The 27015-nt window shown below is 39.2% G+C and overlaps 1 protein-coding gene across 1 annotated transcript; it reads right to left on the minus strand.

The window, feature by feature from the left end:
* Positions 1-1953: 1953 nt before the first annotated feature.
* sucla2 (succinate-CoA ligase ADP-forming subunit beta) lies at positions 1954-26776 on the minus strand. Its single transcript, XM_042001778.1, has 11 exons — positions 26674-26776; positions 23646-23841; positions 20471-20570; positions 18111-18273; positions 14867-14995; positions 12871-13009; positions 10260-10421; positions 9826-9968; positions 9442-9562; positions 5277-5365; positions 1954-4049 (listed from the first exon to the last, which is right to left on the minus strand). Exons 1-11 carry the CDS (start codon positions 26755-26757, stop codon positions 3975-3977), a joined length of 1401 nt encoding a protein of 466 aa, XP_041857712.1. The 5' UTR covers positions 26758-26776; the 3' UTR covers positions 1954-3974.
* Between the last annotated feature and the right edge of the window lie 239 nt (positions 26777-27015).

Here is a 27015-nt window from a genome sequence, read left to right on the forward strand (position 1 = left end):
GAAAGAGTCCTTCCACCGTGGCCATGGTAGACGTTTCCACAGCATCTGGTGGTATTTGTGTGTTTGCAACTGTGCACTAATGCTGCAGCAGAGGACATTGTAGAAGAAAAAGCTTGAACAAAGACTTTTAAATAGGTTTGTGTGCAGATGTGGAGCCAGCAGGGAGCTTTTCCATGATTTAATCCAGATTTTCATCTTTTCTGTCATCATACAACAATACACCAGTCGGGGGTTGTAGGCAGTTTTTTAAGTATTGTTGTGATAGAAGAGCTTAGATCTTAATATTAAACCCTTAAGAAAACTCTTGTTTTGTTCCAGAGGTACTGGAGGAAGGATCTTGTCTTTGTACATTTCTGTTGCTTTGCTTTTTTCTTTCAGGTTTCTCCACTTCATTCTTCATACTTACACTAATTTTAACTTAAAGAGTCTGAGTAGAAATAAACTGGAATTAATAAAACTTATGAAGCTAAAAGGCTATATCATAATTATATGTTAAATATTTGGCTTTCTTTTTCTTTTCTACATCTATTTCAGAGGTGTTTGCTTTTGAAAATCAACCCAATTCAAAAAGGTAACAGTATTTCAAACACCCACTCAAGTAATCACTGAACCACTAGAGCAGGTCTACATGACACAAACAGCACCTGTAATCAGAGCCCTGCAGAGCACAGCACAAAGGACATGGATCAACACTATTAAACCAACTAAATGTAGTTCATAACTCACTGTAGACCAAACAGGGCTGGATTTGTACTGAAAAGCTGATTAAAAAAATAAATAATGGTCACTTCCTGTTTCTGGTGTGTACCACTCTCATCAACCTTTAAAACTGAAAACACCTGCAGCTTTCCTTAAATTTTTTAAATCGCTCCCCACTGCATTATATAACAATGCTAAAATTAGCTTCCAATTTGACAAAGAAGAGCTATTTATTTGTTTTTTTCTTAGGATTGAGGCCAATGTAGACCAAGTCCAGATCAAAACTGAGCTGCATGGCTCAGTGGGTAGAGTGGTCATCTTGTAGCCTGAGGGTTGCCGGTTCAATCCTCGGCCTGTTGAGCTTATATCAAGGTGTCCCTGAACAAGACGCCGATCCCTAAATTGCTCCTGATGGGTCATGGTTGAGCACCTTGCATGGCAGCTTCCGCCATCAGTGTGTGAATGTGATGTAGGTTGTAAAGCGCTTTGGGTAAAAGCGTTATATAAATACTGACCATTTTGCATTAAACTGGTCATTTCCAGACTAGAATATCCCACAACATATATGCACATATATGAAATTTCTAGTTTTATTATGCATGGTTTTGCCTCTGTGATTACCAAATGTCTTTAGACTGTTATGCTATTACATGTCATTATTAAATTAAGTCATTGCAACAAGGTCTGTATTCATTTTATTACAATACCCACTAATAAATAAAATTAGGGTGCAATGTACACATATATAGGACATTACTGCTGGTGTACTTATTGCATAAAGCAAGGATGTCAAAGTCCGGTGCTTGAGGGCCCCCGTCTCACTGATTTAGACATTTCCCTGTTTCAACAAATTTGACTCAAGACTAAATGGATCTTCTCATAAGAATTAACTTTGTTAATGACTCATTCATTTGAGGTGTGTTGAAGCAGAGAAAATCTGTAGGGCAGCAACCCTCAAGGTCAAACCTTGACATCCATGCGCTGAGAATAGCGCCGTTGGATGCTTGAATTTTACATTTATGTCCAGTTTGTGGGATTTAGTGAAATCTGGTTGCATTTTTTTGCAACAGGAAATTGCCACCAAGTGAAAACCTGCCACTTCACTCTTCCCTTAAGTTCAAATGCAACAAGTTTTAAGTTTTACACAGTGGTGCTTCAATAAGTAAATCAATTAATAACTTCCTAAACTAATGAGGTGACCTGTCCAAGATAAAAAAAAAAGAGGAAAAAGAGAAAAATCACACAGAGAAATGCTGGTGTTCTCCGCATTTATTTTCCTTTCTTTGTTGCACTCTTTGTGAGGAGCATAAATATCTTACAGAACGAGAACATCAGTTTGGTTATTTACAAGATAAAATAAATGAAATACAACTCACAATGTCTGCTTGTGTTCGGAGCGCTGCAGGAGGAGGAGGAGGAGGAGAGGAGGGGAAGGGGGGAACAACTAGAACCATGTTACAGTCTGGCTGAGAGAAAGCAGCTGAACAGAACTCTGACTTTACATGTAGAAAGAAAAAGAGGTTAAAGAAAGTGGTTGTTGTTCTGTGGCATGATGGCAATGAACAGGAGCAGCTGTTGCCTTTGTTTTCCCCCAAAAAAAGGTCAAACAGCAACTAAATAAATTAACAGATATTTAGTGTCTCCAGCAGTATCTGTCAATTTTCTGTAATTTTCATCATGTGAGATTTTTTTAAATAAAAAAAGAAAAGTTCATGTAGACCTAACGTGTCTGCCATTACTCACGTGCTTGTTTATACGCTAATAACCTTTCAAGTTTAGTAGGCTTGAAGATTTAAACTGGAACAAAGTGCATTTCTGAGTTTAATATCCAATCAGCTGTTAAATGTGCTTCAAACTCATTCAGATTTCAGGACGACAACAGGTACGTTTCCATTTGCCCTATTTTTTTTAAATGGATATTACATGCACAAAAGAGTGGAGTAGTTGTCTCTTTCCACAAGTTTTTTTTTTTGTCATGTTTTCAATATATTCAGATAATTTATTAAAGAAAAAAAACTCTTTTAGCCTTCAGGCCAAGGTGACTTTGTCAGATCTTAAAGATCTTGAGAAATACAAAATGAATTCAGGAAATCCTTAAACCAGCTAACTTAACATATCAGTAACTTCATTTTCGGATTTTGTGTTGCTTCCCCCCCCAAATTTCGCTGGAAGAAGTAAAAGTCATGTTAAAAAACAAAAGTCAGCTGTGATGTTATATCTGTTTACCACACATGAGCTCCACCACAGGCGGAACGGAAACTCGGACTCTCATCCCAGCATCAGCCGGTGCGTCTCAGATTGCAGGTGTCAGGGCTAACATTTAAAACAAAAACAAACGTAGCCTGAAAACAGCTTTTCCAGCGAACCTGAAGGCTGCTATGTCTCACCAGCTGTGGAAGAAGAAACCGTCTGTTATACTAGTAATGAACTGGTTGATGAACACCTCTGTCTGGAGGAGGTACAGAAATAACCCACAGGGGCTGAATGGGAGGAGGGAAAGCTATTTCTCAGGAACAATTTCTGTCTGAGGATCATTATTAAATCAATGCTGCTGTTGCGGTTTATTGTAATAAAAGAGAAAGCAGCTCAGTTAAGCTTTCTGGTATTCTTTTTAAAAAATCCTGGTGTGAAGTGTACAAGTTTGTTCTTTATTCAGTTACCATCCTATACAGAAAAACACGTTTAAAAGGCACTCATGCTAAGCCTTGAAAGAATTAAACTAGTCCCTTTTTGAAGCCACCTTAGCTCCTGACTTACAGTTTTATGACTGAAATTAAGAGACTGAAATGGATTCTTCTGTGTGAAATGAAGTTTTAAATAAATAAAGCTGCAGCAGCTGTGATTTTTTTGTTGTTTTTTCCTTCTTTTGAAGATGCAGGTTTGAAGACATTTTCCTAACAAGTACAGAAGTAAACAGACTGACCATGAGTCATGCTCTCAGAGTGGAAGCAATAAAGGAGGGAGATTAAAGGCTGGGAGGGGTTTGTGCGTATCGACTCAAGTGCTATACAACATTGTCAGACTGACACTTGGAAGAAGATGTAGGGTCGAGACAGGAAGGAGATCCCAGAATCTAAAAATAAAAAAAAAGATGCTAAGTGAAAGCTGTTCAGAGTCATGCCATCATGCCACAGAGCCAGAGAGAGAGAGAGGATGAAGAAGAGACTAAATGTGTCTTGTTGAGAGATCCGTCCTACTGTCGGTGAGTCTGAGGTGTCTGGGGGGGTGATTGGTTTTGGAAGGAGGGGATTAGGATGTCACAAGAGTCGAGATTCTTAGATGGGCAGCTGGAAGGTGATGTCCACTTGAGCTTCTTTTGCCAAAGAGACGATTTCAGAAAGCTTTACAACCTGTGAGCAGACAGAGCAGAAGGTGTTGGCCTCCCTTTAAACAAAGAAAACTACACCGCACACAGATAAAAACATAAAAGACAAATGGCCGCTCATATCAGAGAAGCACTTTTCATTGCTTCCGACCCTCTTATCCTTGCAGTACGAGGCTCCTTAATGACACCAAGAAAAAAAAATCCCTGCATTTGTATTAGCAGAGGAGAGATATGGTTAAACATAAAACCATTAAACATAAAAGACAGTTGTTATTTGCACTTTATTACATGCATACATCATTTCATTTACTGCTTAGAAAAATGACATTTCAATTTTCACCAAATTTAAGCTGTTGTCACACATGCACATAAAAAGCTTCCAAGATATTCTGGATTTCTTTTAGAATAGTGTGTGCACTAGTGAGAGCTCTTGCTTCATTTCCTACCTGCTGACCTGTACAATGCCACTTTCACATATATGCAGTACTGATAAACAACGAGCCTCATCTGCCATTCTCAACATGTTACAAAAATAATGCAGCAATTTCCGCAGCCCAACTCCTGCAGCTCATCCTGATTCCTGTGCACGGTCTGATCCCGTGGCCTCAGCTGAAGCAACGACTGCGCTACAGGTAACTACTTCAACACTGTGTGCATGTGTACTGTCTTCTTCTATGTACCTTTAATTATCTCAAACGGTGCTCTAACACCTATCAAACAAAGCCGGTATTGCAGTTTTAAATCTCACACACAGAGTTGTTTGTCCATTCACAGACACCATAGTTAAAGTGTTGGCACATATATGGAAGCTACCATGTACGTGTACAGCAAGTAGATGTAAACGGCACTTTTCTAAGAGAATAAAAACAGAACAGCTGCTTCCCATTTTCTTTTTAGGACAAACACCCACATGCTATATTTTAAGAACAAAAAAATCCTTCAAACATTAAAAGAAATTTTATTATTGTTCAAGTTAAATAAAAACTATCATAAAATCATCAAACACCTGTTCCCATCCTCCATCACCAGCTTTTTTTACGGATTATTATTTTGTGTTGTAAAACTGAGCAGACATTTCTCCTCACATTCATTCACACACACATCCACACATACAGCACAGCCCGCAGGCAGCCACACGCCAGCCCTGGTTTCCACCCGCTCTGTGGTCCTAAAGTAAGCAAATCAAATTAATGAAGACACTGAGGACGTCTAAGTTCATTACGTGTGTGTGTGTGTGTGTTAGCGTGCATACCATTTTTGCAGCCTCATCCAAGTCGTCACAGGCAAGTATTTTTAGTGGACTGGCAGCAATCAGAGCTTTCGCATCATCCACTCTTGTCCCTGAAGAAAAACAAACCAGATCTTTTCTCAGCTAAGAGTTTCTGCACGCAGAAGCTATGTCAGCATGGCAGCTGTGTCTTGTTTCTGCAAATCTTCTGACATATTTCTGTTTGAAAGAAAACACATACATTCATATTTTTGAGACTCGAGGCTTTAAATCTTGCTCTGTCCCATTTATATTTCACAAAAACAAAGTCAAAGTATTTCCAGAAGCTCTGAGAACTGATGAGATTGTTTAAATTAGAAAGAGAAGGTCCCAAGTCACCTAAACGTGTGAACAGAGTCAGTGTCTGAAAAAGGAAAACTACAAGCAAAAGCACTACAAATGAAGATAAACAGAAGCAACAGCGACAATGCACATCGATGAATAAATTGGTTAGAGAAATTAAAAAGCTATATTGATGATGTTGGCTTGTCATTAAGCTGCAGCCTGACAGTGTGATATTACAGTGTGTGCAGGGATGCAGCAGCCTGTGGTTGGACGGCTGGTTAAGTATTGGCAGATGGGAATTACTACACTGGCTTTTACAACTAAACACTAATGTAAAATAATGGCAATGCTGATGTTAGCACATAAAAAACCTCATTAACTGTGTTGCCAAGGTTAGCTTGGCTTAAAATCAAGTCCCTCCCTTTAGTCCCTCGTAAGTAAATAGAAATTACAAACAGCGAGTTCTCGACACATACTGTATGTGTGGGTTCTCTCCAGGTACCCCAGAGTCCAAACATATGCACGTTAATTGGTCACTCTAAATACTATCCAGGAGTGGGAGTATGTGGTCCTATACATGGATGGATTGGTGGACATGAAGAAGGTGGGGGGGGGGGGGGGGGGGGGGGGGGGATGGATGTATGTATGGGTGGGTGGATGGATGGATGGATGGATGGATGGATGGATGGATGGATGGATGGATGGATGGATGGATGGATGGATGGACAGACAGGGGAAGGGTGGATGGATGGATTGGTGGGTTGGTGATTGGGTGGATGGATGTATGTATGGGTGGGTGGATGGATGGATGGATGGATGGACGGACGGACAGGGGACGGGTGGATGGATGGATTGGTGGGTTGGTGATTGGGTGGATGGATGGATGTATGGGTGGATGGGTAGATGGATGGATGGATGGATGGATGGATGGATAGACGGATGGACGGGTGGATGGGTGGGTGGATGGATGGATGGATGGATGGATGGATGGATGGATGGATGGATGGATGGATGGACAGACAGGGGAAGGGTGGATGGATGGATTGGTGGGTTGGTGATTGGGTGGATGGATGGATGTATGGGTGGATGGGTAGATGGATGGATGGATGGATGGGTGGATGGATGGGTGGATGGATGGATAGGTGGATGGACGGGTGGATGGGTGGGTGGATGGATGGACGGATGGATGGATGGATGGATGGATGGATGGATGGGTGGATGGATGGATGGATGGATGGATGGATGGACAGGGGACGGGTGGATGGATGGATTGGTGGGTTGGTGATTGGGTGGATGGATGGATGTATGGGTGGATGGGTAGATGGATGGATGGATGGATGGATGGGTGGAGTACATATAGAGCTGAAACTAACTGAATTTTAAAGAACTTGACCGCAGTGATGTGAAATCTTTTTTTTTGGTTTGTTTTGTTTGTTTTTTTTAATTTTCTAAAATCAAAACTGACATTTGATTTGCTTTGCAGAAAAAAAAAAATAATAAAAAAAAAAAAAACATACCTGAGATTCGGTTGTAAAGTTTTTGTCATTTCTTTAAGTCTGGGTGGCAAAATGTCTGCAAACAACTCCCACATTTATCAACTTTTACCAAATATTCACATTAACTGGATTTAGGGATGAACCAAAGATCTTACAAATCCATGTGGCTTATTTATGAGATATTCACATTTTGCATTAGTGGCACCTGCAGGGTTAAAGCGCAGAGATTTTTGTTTGTGTGTCATGTAAACTTAAACTTGTGTTTCTAATTTCAGCATATCTCAACATGAAAATGAGCTTTAAAAACATGAGGTTGTTAAATCAAATTTCCCAAAAGAAATACATTTTTGACTCGGCTTTATGACTAATTAAGCAGTTTCTTACTACAAGTCATAGATAGATAATAAAATTTGAAAGATTAGGATATGTAAATTGTCTTAAATGCGAAAGGTCCATTTTGGCTCGAAGTCAAGCCTTTACTACAGTTACTTTAATACAGCTCTCTTTTATTTTATGGACTCTGATTGAAGGCACATTTGAGCCAATGAGAAGTAATTTAAACTTTATAAATATAGGTAATATGCTCTAGTGTCTTGGAAATTTGGGAGTCATTTGAATTGGTATGAACATCTGGGGTGAAACCCGGGAAACTTGTGAGGCATTATATAAAGTCCTGAATACTCTGAATACTGAATACTCCTGTCCTAGAAACGCCTCAGGATCCCCCAGCAGGAGCAGGAGAGTGACTTCTGGGTTTCCCTCCTGAATCCGCTGCTTCTTATACTCTATTTCAGGTAGTCAGATGGAAAAACTTAACATTTTATTACAGGACAACCTGGTGACCAAAACAGCTCTAAAGCTAAAACTATACACAATGAGTACAGCACAAATCCTCTAGCTTAAGTTATCCTAAATTACCTGGAGATGCCACACTTCTGCTGTTTAAATCACACTAAAACGTGGTAGACGACATGAGGTGACGCTGTTTTGATTTTTAAAATAGAAAACAGGAGGGGAAATTTTCACCCTGAGGAAAACTGCGAACTGTCAGCTCTATTTAGACTCCAAATATAAGCATGCTCCATTTCTGTGCGTCTGCAAATTTCAGTGTTTGCAATGCTGAATGAATAAAGATGAGGAAACAAAACTGGCAGAGGAATTCTCACCAGCGAGGGATAGACTTTTGTGGAAGGCCATGTGCAGGCACAGAGGACAGGCAGACTCTCTCCGCAACAGTTGGCTTCTCTTGATAAATATAGATAAATCTAAGTGTGTATGCAGCATATCACACAATATCACAATAATCCACAGCTCACCGCATCTTCCTCTGGAGGCAGACTTTAAAGTAGGAAGCATCAAACGAAACAGACACAAGCTGGCTCTGAACGCTGCCGGCTGCTGCCTGGTAACCTGTCTGTCAAGGTAAGGAGACCAGGGAAAGCGTCCCTAAGGGTCCTTTTATATCTAATTTATTTGATCATTTTGGTCCGAATCAAAGTGAAAATTTATCAGAATGAACACTCCACATGACCAAAGAGCTCTGCTTTTGTCAAACAAAAGGGGAGGTCACATGAAGATCTAACCAAAGTTTGGTTTTTTTGTTGTTATTGGATGCTTTACATCATTTATTTATTTTATTTATTTGTTTTTTCTTTAATCAAAGGTCAAACCCTCTGCTGTAACACTACTGGTCTGACAGCTCAGGTGTGACTGACTTATCCGAGTGAGGCTTTCATTGCCTGTAAGCAGAAAGGGATGCACGAATCAAAGGTAAAGGAGACCAGTCAGTTTTAATTTGGATGGTTCACTTTGAAAACTATCATTGGTTGTTTTTTTACATTTATGTGAATCTTTCAAATATAATTTGTCTTACTGTGGTTGCTTTGCAGCTAATATTTAATTTCCTCCTCTGAAAGCCTGAGAAAATCCCAGGCCATGTGAGATCATAAATTATTCCTATCTGCTGGATATGGTCAGGAGATCTCAAGTGAGAATTACTCATGAGATACCTGATCAGAGCTCAAAGCCTTGTCTGAGTGTCTCTCCCTTTCTCTAGGAGATGGGCAGACATGCTACAGAGGAGGCTAAATTTGGCAGCTTCTATTTACAGCCTCCTCCACTCAGTAATTAGCCAAACCTCATGACAACAAATGAGGATTAGAACATAGATTAGCAAAAGGAAAGCTTCGCCTTGAGGCTCAGATTCTGTTTTGCCACAACGATCCAGCACAACACCCACATCGCTACTGACACTGCGCCAACACACCCGTCAAGCTCGGATTTTAGTTACCAGAGTGAAATTTGAAGTTGAATAAATTCAGAACTACTTTTTTCTTTGTTAGTGTGTCCTAGGTGTGTCGGAACTGTACCTTGTAACCGTACTACGATGGGGATCTTGAGGTCCAGGTCTCTAACAGCCATAATGATGCCCTGCGCGATGACATCACATCTCATGATGCCTCCGAAGATGTTGACAAGGATGGCCTGAACCTGAGCAACGAGCAAACATTAGGGGGTTTTATATTTATCTATGTTTTTATAGGGGGTTAATTTACTGACACTGACAATGGTTACAACATTTCTGGATTGAATTTATTAAAACGTTTGTGTGCAGATTAACATCTGATGCTTTACTCCAGAAACAGCTCAAGAAACACAAATCTAAAAAGGTTGATCTCAAGTTTAGCAAAAGAGCAAATATGTGCATTTTCCTGTTAAACTGCTCCAGTAACAGCCAGCAGGCGAGTTCTTACCTTCTTGTCTGAGGTGATGAGTTTGAAGGCCTCAGTCACCTGATGAGCTGTGGCTCCGCCTCCCACATCCAGAAAGTTAGCCGGTGTTCCTCCGTGCAGCTTGATGATGTCCATGGTGGCCATGGCAAGACCCGCTCCGTTTACTAGAAAGGATAAAGGCTACTGGTCAGTTTATTCAACCTGGTAGAGATGATTCAGGTACAGAGTTGTTTCAGTTTGACCTCAAGTTAAGATGTCCAGCATGACGTGCAAAATGTAACTGTGGTGATTTTAAATTTAAAGATTCCCAAGACTGTGCACTACGAATATTATTTAAACCAAATAAATTCCGTTAATTATCATGTAAGATTAAAAGAAAATCAAACAACTAAGGGGAAAAAAGAAGAAGAAAATTAAGTTTATTTTAGTGACTGACTAATAAGAGACTAACTGACCCAGACAGCCAATAGTTCCATCCAGGCCAATATAGTTGAGGTCAGCCTTGGCAGCCTGCTGGTCCCGGGGGTCCTCCTGACTCCAGTCCCGCATGTCGAACACCTTCTTCTGGCGATACGCAGCGTTAGAGTCAAAGTTGATCTTGGCATCCATGCACATCACTGTTGACATGAGGACACTTTAATATTAGACAAACCTGAGACCCCCGGCAGTGACATTTTATTTATCAGTTTTTTTTGTTTGTTTTTTTATCTCGGAGGGGGTAAAATTAACTTAATGACAGCTAAATCAAATTTTATATTTTGTATATTTGAGCAATCATGGGTACAGCAGTCATGGAGATTATTTCACAACCCAAAAAAAGAGACAAATCCAAGTTATAGTGAAGCAGAATTTAGCAACTTCATCCTTCATGTGATTTAATACGATCTGCTAGAGTGGGAATTAATCAAAACCTCTTACATGTGACTTCATGGTGTTACAAGTTTACAAGCTTAGCCTAAACAAGTAAACAACATGGTGACGGGAGAATATGAAGCTGAGCAGCAGCTGAAGGCTAACCGTTGGCTGCTACACACCAATCTGTGCTGGATGGAGAGAACGAGGGAAACAAACACTACAAACATGAACAACAAAATCACAGCTATGCGCCGTGACCCAAGGAACTCACACATGCAAGAACATGCTAATCCTTTCTAATATTTCTAATTCTTAAAGTGAAGGATATGATCCTTTTGCCAGCAGATCACTGTCAGGTCCACTTTTATAGGTTATAGGTTTTATAGGTTGGACATAGAGTTTACAGTCACTTCAATTTACATGTGATAGGACAAATATATCATCCCAGCTTTAAAATGACCCCCTAATGTCATATATATTCAATTTTAACAGTCTTACACATAGTTATGTTCAGAAACATTTAAGAAAATATTTCATCACCTCTTTCTTTTACGTTTAAAGTTATTACTTTGCTAAAAACCACAGGGGAAGGTGATCTATACATCTGGGTTTTCTAGGTGGTTACAGGTCTGTTGCAACAAGAATCACACCAGCTTTGTTCAAGGAAACTTCCGTATAGTATTTACCTTTTCTCACCAAAACTCATTTGACCTTCAGGTTTTTGAGGTCAGCCTTGCATTTCTGACCTCCTTGCTACTGTGGTGGAAACTGAAGGCTGTTACTAATGCTCACTCTTTTAGTTTCTTAAAATTAAATGATGGTAATACAGCTGAAGAACTTAACTTTTCGACAGGCTAACATGAGCACCACTGTTTGGAGTCTTCCCAGTGCGACAGTCATTAACTGTACTGGTACTTGGCATTTACCACAAAGGTCAGCGCACCACTGCTCATATGAGTGTTTCAGAACTGTAATTCCTGTCTGAGGAGCTCATCACTGTGCAATAGGCAGAGCCATTTAACTCTGACTCACTGACAGACACACACACACACACCTCAAAGAGAAATCAATCCTCTGATCATTTCCACATTTTGATCGACTGACACATTTGTCTCTGCGGGAGAGTCATCATTTGCTTTAATAAGTCTGGGACAAAAATAACACTGACCTTTAGCGATGGCTGCACACACATGTGGACATACGTTTACACTCATGCAACTTCCTCATCTCAGCAAGCGAGAACTCAAGCCTGACGTGGGCCTGTCTTTCTGCCACAGAACGGTGCCGAAAATTGCAAAACTCTTCATAATGAGGCAAAATTATGAGTAATTTATGATAAATGTCTCCTGCCGTTTTGGGTCAGCAATCATCTGCACAATGGCTCTAAAAAGACTGCAGCAGAAGGTTAGCTGGCTGAAAAACAATACATGAATGCAGGAGGAGTCGTGTGGGGAGAGCGATCGCACAGCATCGATCATTTATACAAACCCAGGTGACCTGTTCTGATGGGAAACGGATACAGACATAACGGAGTACTTGTTGTTTTTTATATATATATATATATATATATATATATATATATATATATATTTTCAACAGTTAAAGAAAAAATATTCTAAACAAAGCAACACTGCTGAATTTTGGCAGATTTTTATACCGTAGCACCCCCAAACAAAGACTAATTTGGCATCTGTCTTACAGCTAGGAATGTCACAATTACTTCATTTCACAATGAATTAATTGTAGTGTTAAACACGCATGATTGATTAACGGTAAAGATTCCTCAATATCGTTACTTTGAATAAAAGATTATGTCCAAAGTTGAACAATAACTGCAGATCAGTGCAACTTCTGCATGGAACAAAAATAAAGTTGCATTTGCGTGTTGCTGCTTGTGTTGCTTTATTTCAGTCTTGTGCAAAATGCTGCAGAGGAGGCGTGTGGGACAGTACAGCAGAGCAAGGGTTATTCCCTCCAAACAAACAGATAAACTCATCCTTGTCAGAATTATTAATCGGGAAAAAAAAAAGATGGAGGAAGGGCCTGTAAACAGCCTGTAAAGTATGACATAAAAAGTTGCAGAGAAAGGAAGAAATACACTGAATATGTTTTACTGCCTGCCAGGATTACCTGCATGAATCATGAGACCAGTGAAGCTGCACAGCCCTACTGAGAGAGCAGATGTGTGTGTGTGTGTGTGTCATGGTGTACCAATGCCAGAAGAGTCCTCCACCATAGGGTTGATCTCGACCATGGAGGCATCATACTTGATGAACAGGTTGTAAAGTTTGATCATGTTCTCTGCCGCCTCGTTCACCAGCGCTGGTGGGAAGCCCATCTTCTGAGCGACCTGCAGCAAAGAAAAACATTTCACACATCAAGATTAACCTGCAGGAGGCCAGCGCAGTCCCTGCTGATATTTACTAAACATCACAGTTATCACTATATATTTACTGTTCATGAGCTCATTGCTTTGCATCCACAGCAGGCAGCTGCTTAGCTTAAAAGCTTATACTGTAAATGTTACTGATCACCATCAACTTCCTGACCTGCATCAGAGAGAGCCTGGTTGGTTATTATCAGCGACATGTATAACTAATTATTTTATATAGTTGTGATAATTTAATTTCAATATATAACCATTATATAAAGAACTTAATGAGCCTAAATTTAAGAAGAAAAAAACAGATTTATGACTGTAAAAAAAATGTTTGTCTCCTGAACTGAAAATTTAATATATCATTCCTGCTTTTTTTTTTTTTACCCATCACAGCTTCTGAGTGGGTTTTGTTTCTGTTATGATTGCTGTGACACCCTGTTCATAAAGATCATGTTAAAACAGAGAGAAGAGGGGGAAATGTGGGAAAAGAAGGATTCAAAATGAACTGTGGAGCAGAAAAGGTCAGGATGTGTCAACTGGTTAGGACATAAAACACAACACTTCATACCAGCTACGTTTACATGGAGAACTTTTAATCCGATCGAACGTCCAATCAGAATAAATACGCGTCATGTGAACATGTCTGCTGGTCCGATCGACCTCCATTTGCATCATTTAGGGATGGTTTAAACCTTTTCACGATCAGATCAGCAGTTTTAAATAACCATGTATATGCTCATTTTGATCGTTTTGTGGTGCATGTGTCTCTGTGGACAGTTATGAATTGGACTAATGTGGCTCATATGATGGATTTGTTTTAATTGGATTATAATAGGACAACAGAACTGACAACTGGATTGAATTGGACTGTGTAAAAGTGCCTTGAAATGAGTTTGCTGTTAATTGTCACTACATGAATAAAGCTAAACTGAATTTATATAGATAATAAAGCTGAACATCCAACCAGTTGGTCTGTTTCTGTCATTAACTGATGACTTTGAAGACAACCATTAGACTAAAAGTTTAATAAATAGGTAAATAAATGGATGGATGTTGTCAAAGCAGCGTCAAACTTTAAATTCTATTTAAAGAATATTAAATTAAAAATTTAATATCATTAAAAAGTTATTATTTCTATTCTACATATATGGCAGCTGCCATATTTGTGCCACCATTTTACTATGGTGTCTCTAAATGGACAAACAACTCTGTGTGAAGTTAAAACTGCGGTACCAACTTTGTTTGACAGGTGCTAGAGCTCCCTCTGGGATAAGTAACCCATTAAAAAGTCACCAAAAGTAGTTACCTGTAGTGCAGTCATCACTGCACTTGAGGCCACTGGATCCACTCACAGATTTAAACATGTTGAGGGATATTAGGAACTGATCCATTCACAGCTGTGCTTGGCATTCAAAATCATTGCTATACCCATCTTTACCACTAGATGTTAGTAATTCTTAGAAACCGTACCTTTAATATCAGAAAATATCAGAGCAGGGAGGGGAAGGATGACAACAATATCATAAAAGCTCCAAACCATCAAACAGCGCCCTTCATTTGAAAAAAAAGTATTAATAAATGATCAGTGGAAGAAAAGAATTAAATCTGTTCTTCTTTAAGAGTTTAAGGAAAACACTGGACCTCTGTCTCATGTAGAGATTCAGCCCCTTGTGATGCAGACATTAAAGAGCACACTCTGCAGAAAGAACACAAAACACACCAACTCTCATCTTCCTCCTCTCCTTCGATTTCTCCAGCAGCCCAAACTGCACAGCTGGAACATCCTTGGTCTGTTTTGTGACTTCTCACGTTAACTATTGATCGTACCTTGACAGCCTGCTCCATCTTAATGCCCTCCACAATGTCGATGGGCTCTTTCACAATGGCGTCTGGATTTTCCGCTGCAACATCTTCGATGTTTACGCCTCCCTGCGAGCTGCCAATCAGCACAGGGCCCTGTGGATGCAAGTGGAAGTGATGGGGAGTTAAATACTTGCAGTTAATGAACTAATTTAGTTTCTAAATATGTAGAGTCTAATTCATGTGGGACTCCCCTCTCAATGAGAGGTGGGTTTACCTCATTATGACCAGCTCTGGTCAGTGATTTTATGAGTCATTCTCACCAACTTCCTTAATTACAACGGAATAATTTCCCAAATCTTTTTTCTGCTACCTAAGAAAAAGTGGAGGATAAAGCTAAATGTTTTCTCAACTAATTGGCTTTTTTGTCGTGAAGACTTAAGAGTCAAAGATGTCGTCTCCAGGTCTGACACACAGTGAGGGAAAGAGATTTATTCTCATTTTTTGACAGCAAAGAGACACAAAATCTATCAAGTATCTTAATTCAACATTTGACTATTCATTTCAGACACTTCAACTAACTCAGAATAGATTAATCACTTCAGCTCTGAAATGAATTGATTGGAAAATGTGCTCACAGCAGCAGCAATAAGCGGTGTTCAAGATAACAGCTGTGCTTTTTGTTTTGTTTTTTTTTCCCCCGCAATCTGTTTTCCCAAAAGTCTTCATGACTAAAAATCATAAAACGAGGTTTCACAGAATGCAAATGCCATCTAAGAGACAGGTTTTACCCCCAAACACTCCCAGGTGAGAGGAGTGTTCTCTGCCTTTACACAAAGATGATTAACACTAAGTCCAGAAACAATACATATTATTCCCAGAAAAGACAAAAAAGACTGCAGTGTGGGGTTAAGTGTCTTGCTAAAGATTGCTTGGACATGTGGACTGGAAAAGACGAGAATCAATCCACTGAGCTGCTAGGCCAAAGCCAGTCTAATAAATGGCATTTTCATAAAATGCTGTTTTCCATTTTTTAAATAAACTGGGAAATAGGTGCAGCAATGAGCTGAAGGTTGTGCCAAGAAAAATGTAAATACTCATAAGCTCGTTCTTGGATGGTGGGTGCTTTTTGTTCCGTTCTCTGTCCAGATGATCCCACTGCTTCATTAATGTTGAGATCCAGGATCCGAGGCGGATTAATCACGCCTTTCTCTCCGTTTCCGTTGCTTAAGAACGGCTTCCTGACAGCCACCCTTCCATGGAGACCATTTATGATGAGGCTTCAGCCAACAGTAGATGTCTTTGCTGGATTTGTTCCAATTTCTTAGGACTTTATTTTTAGATTCTGTTTATCTGCAGTAGATCTTTTTTTTTTTTTCTTCTTTTTTAATTAATTATTGACATTTCTTCTTTGATACGACACAGCACACTATGCTTTTAACTAATAGCTTTGTCTTTTTGGTGCAAACATGATGTTTGTCAAGCTGTTATCTTTCATATTTTTCATAGATTCAACAAAAGAAATGGGAACAAATGATGTGTCTTTGTGACAAGCTGCTAGTGACAAAAAGCCGATCTAAAATAGCTTTGCTCAGTTGTTTGTTATGTGCAGACAAAACACTGGTTCTTATCGTGTTTGGATGGTTCGTGGGTCAGTGTTAAGTGGCTTGACAGACAAAAAAAAAACAAAAAAAAACATGCAGGTACATTTTTGGTACGTTGGTATCCTAAAACATTTCACAATGGATACAGATCATAACAATATAATCTGATCACTCTCACTCCGTTCTGTCATTAGCTTCATTACGTTGATAAGCTAATGACAGAACAGAGCCGCAGAAGACTCTGATCAATTTGTCTGGAAGATAAAGACACTCAAGAGCCACAGAAGAACCAAGTCAGATCTCTTTTCAAATGCCTGCCTGCCAAATAGTCTGAAAAGCTTTTTCTACCAAAGTGCTGCAGATTTTAAGGCACACGGAGCTCAGACCAAAGAAACATGGAAGGCTTTTCTTTCTATTACTGCAAAGTGCCCAAACCCTGAACAGCACTGGTTAAGTTAGGCAGGGGTGATTAGAGAAACATTAGAGAACAGCTATCAAATTCTTTACTTTTGGGATATAATTTTATTTAACTACACATTCATTGAGTGCAGATTTGGAAAAGCACAAAAACAGTTAAACCAACACTTACAGCTCCACTGTTCCTGCTTTAAAAGGGCAGTTTTGATGTCAAATATAAATCACTAAAAAGTAAAGGGGCCATTTTTAAAGCCAAGTATAAATAAAAACTTACAGTTCCAAACTACATCAAGTGGTTATAAAAATGTTGTAGTTGTCAAATCTATTCTGAAAGTGAGATCATGATATCAAGACTGTTTATTATCTAATTTTAATATCTAGCGTCTTTATACAATAACCCATGCTATATTTAACTGATCCAATTAAATATATTTCATCTTGATTGGATCTAAAGTGCAGGCAGTCTAACTCACCAGTGTTTTTAGAGTAAAGATTAAAAAGGCTGCATAGACTGTAAGATTTTGCTTTACACGGTGCTGCCATCTACTGGTCAAAATCTCCTTAAACCTGCACAAGGCTGTGTGAGGACTGTCGGGGTGACCAAGCCCAGTCCTCAAGAGCTACTATCCCGCAGCTTTTAGATGTTTTCCTTCTCCAACACACCAAATTCAAATGGCTTCATTCCTTCATCCTCATGTCATTCAGCTCTGCAGAGGCCTGGTAACAAGCCATCTATTTCTTAATGACTATCTAATGCATATTGTGTTGTTTGATGGGAGCATTGTTTTCATTTACTTATGATTTTATTTGTACAGAATGCACAGAAAAATATCTATATTTCTGATTTGGGAGGAGATGGGTTGCTTCGAAAACTCAAGCTGTCTCAGATAATCAGAAAATGACCCTTAAAAAGTCCACTAAAGTATTACCAATTATCCAAGAGCCTTAGAGAAAATGAAACTTGTTCGCAGACGGATGTGCTTTACGTATCACCAACCAAAGGCTCTGCTCTCCTCAGATTAATAACATTTCTGGGAGAGTTTCCCAACAATTTGTCATCATTTCATGTTCTTCAAAAAAACATTTTCCTCAAAAACTGACAGTGAAAATTGATGGCCGCCTTTATTTTCAGGCCAAATCTTATTTTGGGACATGAAACACATAATTCTGAGCTGACTATATGATCAAAACTTAAGCCAACTTGACCATGTAAATTGGCTGCAAATGGAGGTGTAAGTGGGTTTCCTCACCTGAAAGGACCGCTCCATGGTGATGGCGAAGTAGTACTCTCTGCGTGGGTACCTGCGCTCGCAGACAAACACCTGGTTGCAGATACGACCTGCCTCCCCGGTCTGCTTGGTGTACAGTTTCTGACCAATCATCTGGGACGAAATGTCCCGAGCCTCCTCGGGACTGATGACAACACGGAGAAAGGAAATTACACAGAATTTCTTTGATAAAGGACAGAGTTATAGCTATTAAAAAAAAAACATATTTTATGGATCTGACAAAGATGAATAGGATCAAAAATAAGGTTATCATGACAACACATTAGATATTTTGGAGACAAAGTCAGAGAGGCCAGACTAAGGTGGTTTGGGCATGTATAGGGGAGGTTTGCAGAGGTTGGAACTCCCAGGCAGGAGGCCTAGCGCACGGCCGCTATCCTGCAGGTTTTAGTTATTTCCTTGCTCCAACACACCTGAATAAAATCAAATGGATCCAACAGCTTTTTGTCAGCTTCTTCACAATAACCCATTAATTTCAGTCAGGTGTGTTAGATCAGGGAAACAATGAAAACCTGCAGGATACCGTTTGAGGAAACCAAAGAGGAGATTTCTGGATGAAGCGAAAGAGGACATGAAGTTAGTTGGTGAAAGAGAAGATGATGCAGAGGACGGGGTCAGATGGAGGCAAATAATTAGCCGTTTCGACACTTGAAAGAACAGCTGAAGGAAAAGAAATATACAAAATATGAGAAAATATAGCCTAAAATTATTCACCAAGAAAGTGAATTTACTAAACATCTCAAAGAACTCATCTTGCCAACTCTCATCATTTAAGAGCAAGGTCTTGATTCATGGCAAAAATGTGCTGGTTTATTCAATCTAACAAACAGAAAATGAAACATACCTCCAAGATTTATTTTAAGTTAAATACGGACTTCCATGAGGTCAGAGTTTAAAGCGGGGGTGTCCTGCTCTGGTCCTCGAGGGCCACAATCCTGCAGGTTTTTGATGTGTCCCTGCTCCAAAACCACCTGACTCATATTAATGAGTAATTGTGCAAAACTTAATTGGCTGTTGGATCCATTTCATTTGAGTCAGGTGTGTTGAAGCAGGAAACATTGAAAACCTGCAGGACAGCGGCTCTCAAGGACCGACTTTGGACACCCCTGGTTTAAAGTGACAATATATTAACCTAAAGCAGGGCTACTCAATTCGGTCCTACGAGGGCCGCAATCTAGCAGGTTTTCCATGTATCCCTGCACCAACACACCTGAGTCAAATTAATGAGTCATTGTGTAGAACCTGATTGGCTGTTAGAGCCACCTAATTTGACTCAGGTGTGTTGGTGCAGGGATACATGGAAAACCTGCTGGATTGCGGCCCTCGTAGGACCAAATTGAGTAGCCCTGACCTAAAGTATATTCAACACCTTTATAAGTCAGTTTCAAAACGCTTTAGTCCTCCTAAAGGTCTTTGATGTGGATACTTCAATCAGCATCAACACAACAGGATCAGGGTAAATGCATCTTGATATTCATTTTATGTCCTCCACATTCCTTTAGGTAGAAAATATGCCTAAATTAACTAGATAATATCAGCTACTTAACAGTACAAATGTTACCTCACAGAGCTGAGAGGATCAGTCATTTTCAAATTTTCTTGTCATTTAATGTTATTTAATTGGTATCACTTTTATATTAAGTTTAAGTCTGTCACTGTTGTTTACATCTGTTCACCATCAAAACATGTTTTTAAACAGCCTGCTGGCTGCCTGGTAGCAGACTGCCTGCCTGTGTGTGTGTATTTATGAAGTACATACGTTGGACACGTTGAATTGCACTGGTTATATTAAGACCTGTGCAGAAAAAACAAGACAAACACTGATGAGTGATCTGTCTCTCTGCATTGTGGTTGTTAACAGAAATGCTGAAAACACCAGAAGTAGGTTAGAAAATGTACTGAAATGATGGCTGTACTGATGTAATGACATAGCATAGCTGCAACGGCGAAGATCTTGTGGAAAAATCAAACCAAGTCTTTGATCCGACTTAAAAATTCTAGCACGAGCCTTGAGTTGCATATCCATCAGGAATTGAGGAGCAGCCACAGTTAACAGTAGGATGAGGAGCTCCACGCCTGCAGCTTTACAAACACCATAGCCAGCTCCTTTCTCTGAGTCCTGCTGCTGCATGAAAAACTGCTGCCTGATGTTTGCAATTATTACTGACTTTCTCCATCGATACAACATGAGTTTAATTATACAACATCTGAGACTGTTTGCAGTGGTATTGATCCCTTCTGTTCCCATAGTAACCACAAACACAGTCAAATCGACCTGGACTGAAATGTTGAGTGTGCAGGACAAAAGCTGGACTACTCACGAATAGACGATCCTCACTCCTCCCTTCAGCCCACCCTCAAACGTCCCCTTCCCTCGGCCTCCAGCCAGAACCTGAGCTTTCACCACCAGGTCCTTCGAGCCTAAGAAGAACACAGACAAACACAAATTTATGCATCAATGAAACACAGCGATATTGAGCGTGAAAGGGACTCAACAGGAGAATATGATGGTAATCACACTGACTTTACTTCTGGTTATTACAACTACTAATACAATCATGAGACAGAACAAGTTTTTGACTTTCTATCAAGTATTTTTTCCTGCTTCTCTGTAAATATTTGACTTGACAAATTCCAAATAAGAGAATTCTCTACTTATCACTGTGTATCTACTCATAAGATCAAACATTCTCCCTAGACCTTAATCTCTACAGAGAAACCGTTCTCATCACTCCTATAAAAACGATTAGATGAAAAGTATAGAATAAAACAGTGTGTGTTAGTTTTAACAGAGTGCAACTTCTACCAAGTGACAGCTGATACCACTGAAGCAGTAGGATGCTATATTTGAACCAAGTATTCCTGCGTGTGCGTGTTTCTCTGTGCAGCCCAGGACTCACGTACTTAACCCCTACTACACACACACACACAAAAAGGTCATGAGATGTCAGAAAGGCTCTGAGTGGTACTCACGTATTCAAAGGAAACCAAAGTGTGTCAGCAACAGAAATCTGTGTCACACTAATGTGAACATGTGAACTTCAAGTGCAACCTGGTTGATTAAATAACGTCTGAGGCTAACGAACAATTTCCAAAAATCAATGACATTTTATCTTTTTATAAATTTATGTTAAAACAGGCTTCTTTCTTAAAACTAAACTGTTTCTATTTACCAAGGCCTGGAAGTGGATATCACTAAAGAATCACTGGCAAAGTTATGATGAACAAGAACAAACAAGCAGCCATCGTGTCGCTGTGCATATTTGTTGGCAGGATGAAACACCTTCACAAGCACAGGGTGAGCAATCAAAACAGAAAATATACAGAACATTACACTTAAAACTGGTTGTTTTGTTTAATAAAAGTGGTATTCTATCTGCTTTCAGACAAAATTAAACTATGCTCCCCAATATATCAGAATATTTTGCTGGAAATTCAGCTTAAAAGAAACATGGGTGTGGATTTACAGCATGTTCTGCTAAATGAATCTGCTCTCAGGTGTGGAATATTTCAAGCCAAGCAAGAAAGATTCTGAAGAATTCTTCTAAGAAAAACATTATATGCAAATAACTTGTTTTCAAGTTCTAAGAGAGGGAATCTAACTGGAAAAGGAATTTTATTCATATATTCCTTTTATAAAAGCATATAAATCAGAGATTAATAAATAATCTATTACTCAATTATACAAGTGTTTACACAACTACAAAATACATAAAGAACAGGTGGGAGGAAGCAGAGAAACCTGTCAGTTTTCAGGTGAATTTTGGAAAGAATCTAGATGGAAAAATGTTGCTAGATTTTTTATCACCCTTATATGAAAGCACACTACATGAATGGTAACTCTCTCAGTGGTGGAAGAATTTCAGCTGTAAATATTGCAAATTACGATCATGTGTTTTGGGATTGTTAAAATATAATAAAACTACTGGAGACAAATTTATAAGGCACACCATTTTAAAACCTTCTGATTTTAATGTGGTTCATTTGGGCTGCATTCCTCTAGAAATGAAAGGTATTAATAGAAATTAGTGGAATATGCTGCTGGTGGAAGGAAAAAAAGGATGAGGCCGGCGTGACCACTGATAACTGGATGAAGGTATTAAAAGAGATTTATGTTACCTTTTCTTTAAATCTAAAAGATGGACATTTTTGTACAACGCTGGGAAAAAGTGGGAAAATTATGTGAAACTGTTGAGACCTGATTTAGTTAAAATAACAAATTGAAGGAAATTATTCCTAATGATTCATTTTATTTTACTTTGTGTGTTTTTGTTCTAATTGTGTAACATGAAAACACTCCTTTTACATAAATGAAATTATAATTTGTTGTGACTACCACAGCAACTGCATGTTCTTCTCTTTCTAGATGTACGTAGTTATGTTTTCATTTGGAAATTTGTTCTATTTGTTGATTATACAAACAACCCACAGCTGTGGTAAAGAAAAAAAACTCCACTGTCATCATGTTTCATGGAGTGGAGCTACTGATTTCTGTTCAAGTGGAACTACACCCTCTACTTTTTGTGTAACTCCACCTACTGCGGAAGGTTGGTGTGGGAGATGTGAGGTGATCAGAGGACGGAAAGTGGGCGGGTCGTGAATACACAGGCAGAAATTATTGTATGACAGACATCAGCTCAGCAGCCACTTGCAAGATGCAAAGCTAGATTCACAAAGCAGCTACTCCACAGAGCGGTGTTTGAGCCGTTACGCTGGCCTGTCAGCAGCTCCAGAAGCTCTGGAAAGCTGTGGCGACTCGCGGCAGGTCGTGGCAGCTGCAGGAAGTGCCGCTGCAAGTTGCCACTGCTACGATTTGAGCTGCTGTCTGTAGTCCTGATGTTACTTTCACACCCCTTAAAAGCACAAACCCGCCCCATGGCAGGAATATTTTCTCAACAGCTCTGTAAAAGTCCAAAAACCTGAAACTAGTGAATCTACAGCAGATGAACAGTTTATGTGTCAGTGGGTGCGGTTTCCATGCCTGCAAGGCGAGGACCTGCCATTGTTGCATCTGTAGGAAGGAGGCTGTCAAGTTTTTAATATTTTCTTTTCTTGGAGAGGAGCACCAAGTTTACTTCTACGTCATAAAAAACAAAACCTGGTTTTACCCTATAGAGAGCGTTTCAGTCATTTTTGACCCACAAAATTATGTTTAAAAGAAAAAGACAAACTTTATCAACAGTAGGAGGTTTTCACCATAATTAAGTAATACTATGTTGTTAACAGGTCATAAAACACATTTCAGGGTGTCTGCAACAAAACCGAAAATGAATCAATGTCCAACTGTTGTTGAGGTATTTCAGCATGGAAACAACCAACGACCGAGCATTTGGTAAACATTTTTACCACAAGCCAATTAGTTTCCAAGAGCTGACAAAAGAAACGTACATGCTGCTGTTGCTGAGTTTTTAATATTGTTTGTTGTGCTTGGTGAGTAGGAGCCACACACCATTTGCTTTTATGTTACATGTGAAAATGAGTCTCTCCAACTATTACCGATCTGCTTGGCCACAGTGTAGGCCTCATCCGCGGAGTTGGCCACCATTCCTTCCGGCACAGAGATACCGGCCTCTTTGAGCAGGCCGATGCTCATGTACTCGTGTAGGGAGAGGTTCCTCTGCTGCTGCAGCAAGTGGGGGGGCTGCGGCTGGGACACATGGCCTCCAAATAGACCAGAAGAACCACCGAGAACCTGGAGGAGAGAACAGAGCTGGCAATGAGCATCCCTTAAATAAGTGCTAGGACATATCTGAAATTATGTTTGAAAAAGTTTTGATACATTTTCATCTACAATTATAACAAACCTGCAGTTTTTAACCAGTAATACACAAATTGTTGTATTATGTATTAAATTATGTATTAATATTGTCAAACTATGGTATGTCAACCAACTTATCAAACAGACGGAGACACATGAGTAGACTATTATAAACTCAACCATCCTGAGAAACTGTCTCCCAACAGAGAAAAGTCTGCTGTTAGCACAACACAAGCAACGCTGAAAACCTGAATGAGGATCTGAAATCAGGTCTTTCTCAAACCAAGTCAGTCTGGACACTAAACACATCAACTTCCTCAACAGAGACAAAAACACAGAATTGGGAAATTCGGTAACAGAAGTGATGCCAGATGTGAGTCAAAAGCTTCTACGGTGATGCCTAACCAGACATATTTAGCCCTCTATATATTTACAAAACAAAAAAGAAAAGGGCAGAGAATTCAGTGTGTTGTTCAACTCAGAAATACGCTTTTGGATTTCATTTTAAGATAACTTTATTAATCCCAAGGGGGGAAACTACATTGCCAAGGAAGCTTAACACAAAAACATACAACATCAACACTACATTAACAGACTCTGCTACACACCATTACGACATCATTGCAACACAGAAAACAACCATTAAAACATACAGATAAAAAGAAAATCATAAAAAGTGTTTATTATAAAAGTGCACAGCAGCTCTAAAACACAGCCATTTTTAAACTCTCTGACCAACCAGACCTTGTCAACACAGCAGTGAATGGGGACCTAAAGGGGCCACTGGGAATTGTTCATCCACAGTACTGGGGTTTATTTTACTCTTCACACAGAGTTCATCAGGTTATGGGCTTTATGCAAGTTCACAGTGCTCCATTTAAGGCTTTTAAAGTCACTTTATGTAAATAAAGATAATACAATTTAAACTATCTTACTATCACACCATACAACACTGAAAACCATAAACACCCCACAACATAATCTTATAGCATCCCATTACCAACACTAAGGCAGTCTGTATTAATATAACCCCACACATGCAGGGTGAAACATAAGATTGTCATCAAGAATCTGGCTGTCTGCTGTTGTCTGTTGTGGCATTTCAGTATACTAGGAAACACTTTTATTACTTTTCTATGTGAACAAAGAACATACAATCACATGTCAGCATATGACACCAAAGCACGTTTGGATGTTTTGCTATCTGAAATGCAAAGTGAACCATTCTTATTTAACAAGTAAACATGACTAGCATTTACATATGAACATTCAGTTCTCAGCATGAATGCTGACAGCTGCATATCCTAAAATATTCAACTTTTCCTGCCCAGTTTAAGAGCTAAATCTGATTATTGAATTTACTATTCATCATTACATTAATCATGTATAACCACCAATACATGGATCCTGCTACTTAAAACAGTAAATAATAATACAACAATAATACAACAATAAAACAAAAACCAGTAGAAACAAACAAACACAGTGAGAACAACAAAGGGCTCCACCTCCCTCACGTTATTTGTTCTGTTTCTGCAATAGTCCTTAAATATTGATGATTTTCATATTGAAACAGGGAAATTAACCTTATGTTATCGGTTTAATAAAAAATAAATAAATCTATTTATTCATTCGAATGAGAAGAAAAACAGTCCCATCAATGGAAAACTTTATAGTCATAAGTAACTCTTAGAGGTTTAGATGTTGTGTGACAAAGCCATACATGAGCATTAAATGGACAAAAAAAATTTAAAAAAGGCTTGGCTGAGGTACTTCTACACATGCTCAGTAGGCGTGAAATGATCTGTTTTTGTTATGACAAATGAGTGTGAAGTGAGGTTTTGCAGAAACAAGCTGGCATACATGGTGTGGACAGCTACCATTTTTTGCAGGAAGTGGTACATTACAAAGTAGTTATTTCAATTTCCCAAATGCTGTGTTTTTAAATACTGACATACATAAGGAAATTGTTTGCATTTACCTTATATTATACATTTAAAAAAATTAAAGTGGTAATGTACAGGTAAAAACAAGTCCCTTTAATAAAGGTTATATGTAAAGATAACTAATCTGAACTAATCAATAATTGATATATCCTAACTTCTGTGCAAATTCAATAATCAAACAATGATATTTTGCTAACAGTACTTTTCAAATAAAATAACTAAATTTGGGCTTTAAAATCTTTTATGGTTGAGGCCCTTGTTCTAGGGGTACCATTGAGCTGTTGGGATCCCGGGACTGTTACCTGCACTTCCCGGCAAAGTGATCTAACTCAAGAGCTTGTCTATGATTTTTTTCGGTAGTGTCCCTGCTGTGTTTGACAGCCTGTCTCCGCAGTACAAGCTGTTTGTTCTAAATGAGTCTGAGCAGATTTGTTCAAATAACTTTACAGGAGGAGTCAGCAGGACAGATGCCTGTTCGGAACCGTTGATGGATCACAGCTGCTGGTGGAGGTCACTGAGCTTCACCGCGTGATTTTTAATACAAAACCATCGTTTATAACAACATAAGATATCCTGCCCTGGATTAAACTGAGGTCTAAGTGATCCATGTGTGATTGGTCATATTGCTGCAGCAATAATACTAGCCCCTCGCCAGTTAGCAGGTTAGCCCAAACAACGGAACTCAATGAAGTTGAGCTAATGTCAAATTTGACCCTGTGTGCTTCAGAGAAAACTGTAGTCGTCGGGGCAGGTGTAGCGCCATACCACGCACTCTCTTCGAAAGCCAATAACCTTAACTTTAGTTTGGACGCCCACTCACCTTAGAAGCAGCACCGATAGTGTTTCTGGCCCCTGAAGTTCTCAGGCTAGCCGTCAAACAGCCGCAGATCAGGGACGTCGCCATGTCTCCCTATACAGAGGAGGAGTAACGATTACGCATGCGTGGCAAGCTTCAAATTCGGCTTTCCTCGTGCAACCTTCAAAGCTGTCGGAAATTATTCAATTCAGATAAATTAATCACTACTCGGTTTAACACTAGTAAAGATTTTTAGTATGTTTTTTTATAATTATTATTATCATTCTATCATAACCAATTGTAAAAAAATAGTTTAACTTCGGTGTTTTCAAATAAACCTACAATGCCAGAGATCTCACGTTTACT

Source organism: Melanotaenia boesemani, chromosome 12 (assembly GCF_017639745.1).
Source record: "Melanotaenia boesemani isolate fMelBoe1 chromosome 12, fMelBoe1.pri, whole genome shotgun sequence".
Classification (NCBI taxonomy): Eukaryota; Metazoa; Chordata; class Actinopteri; order Atheriniformes; family Melanotaeniidae; genus Melanotaenia; species Melanotaenia boesemani.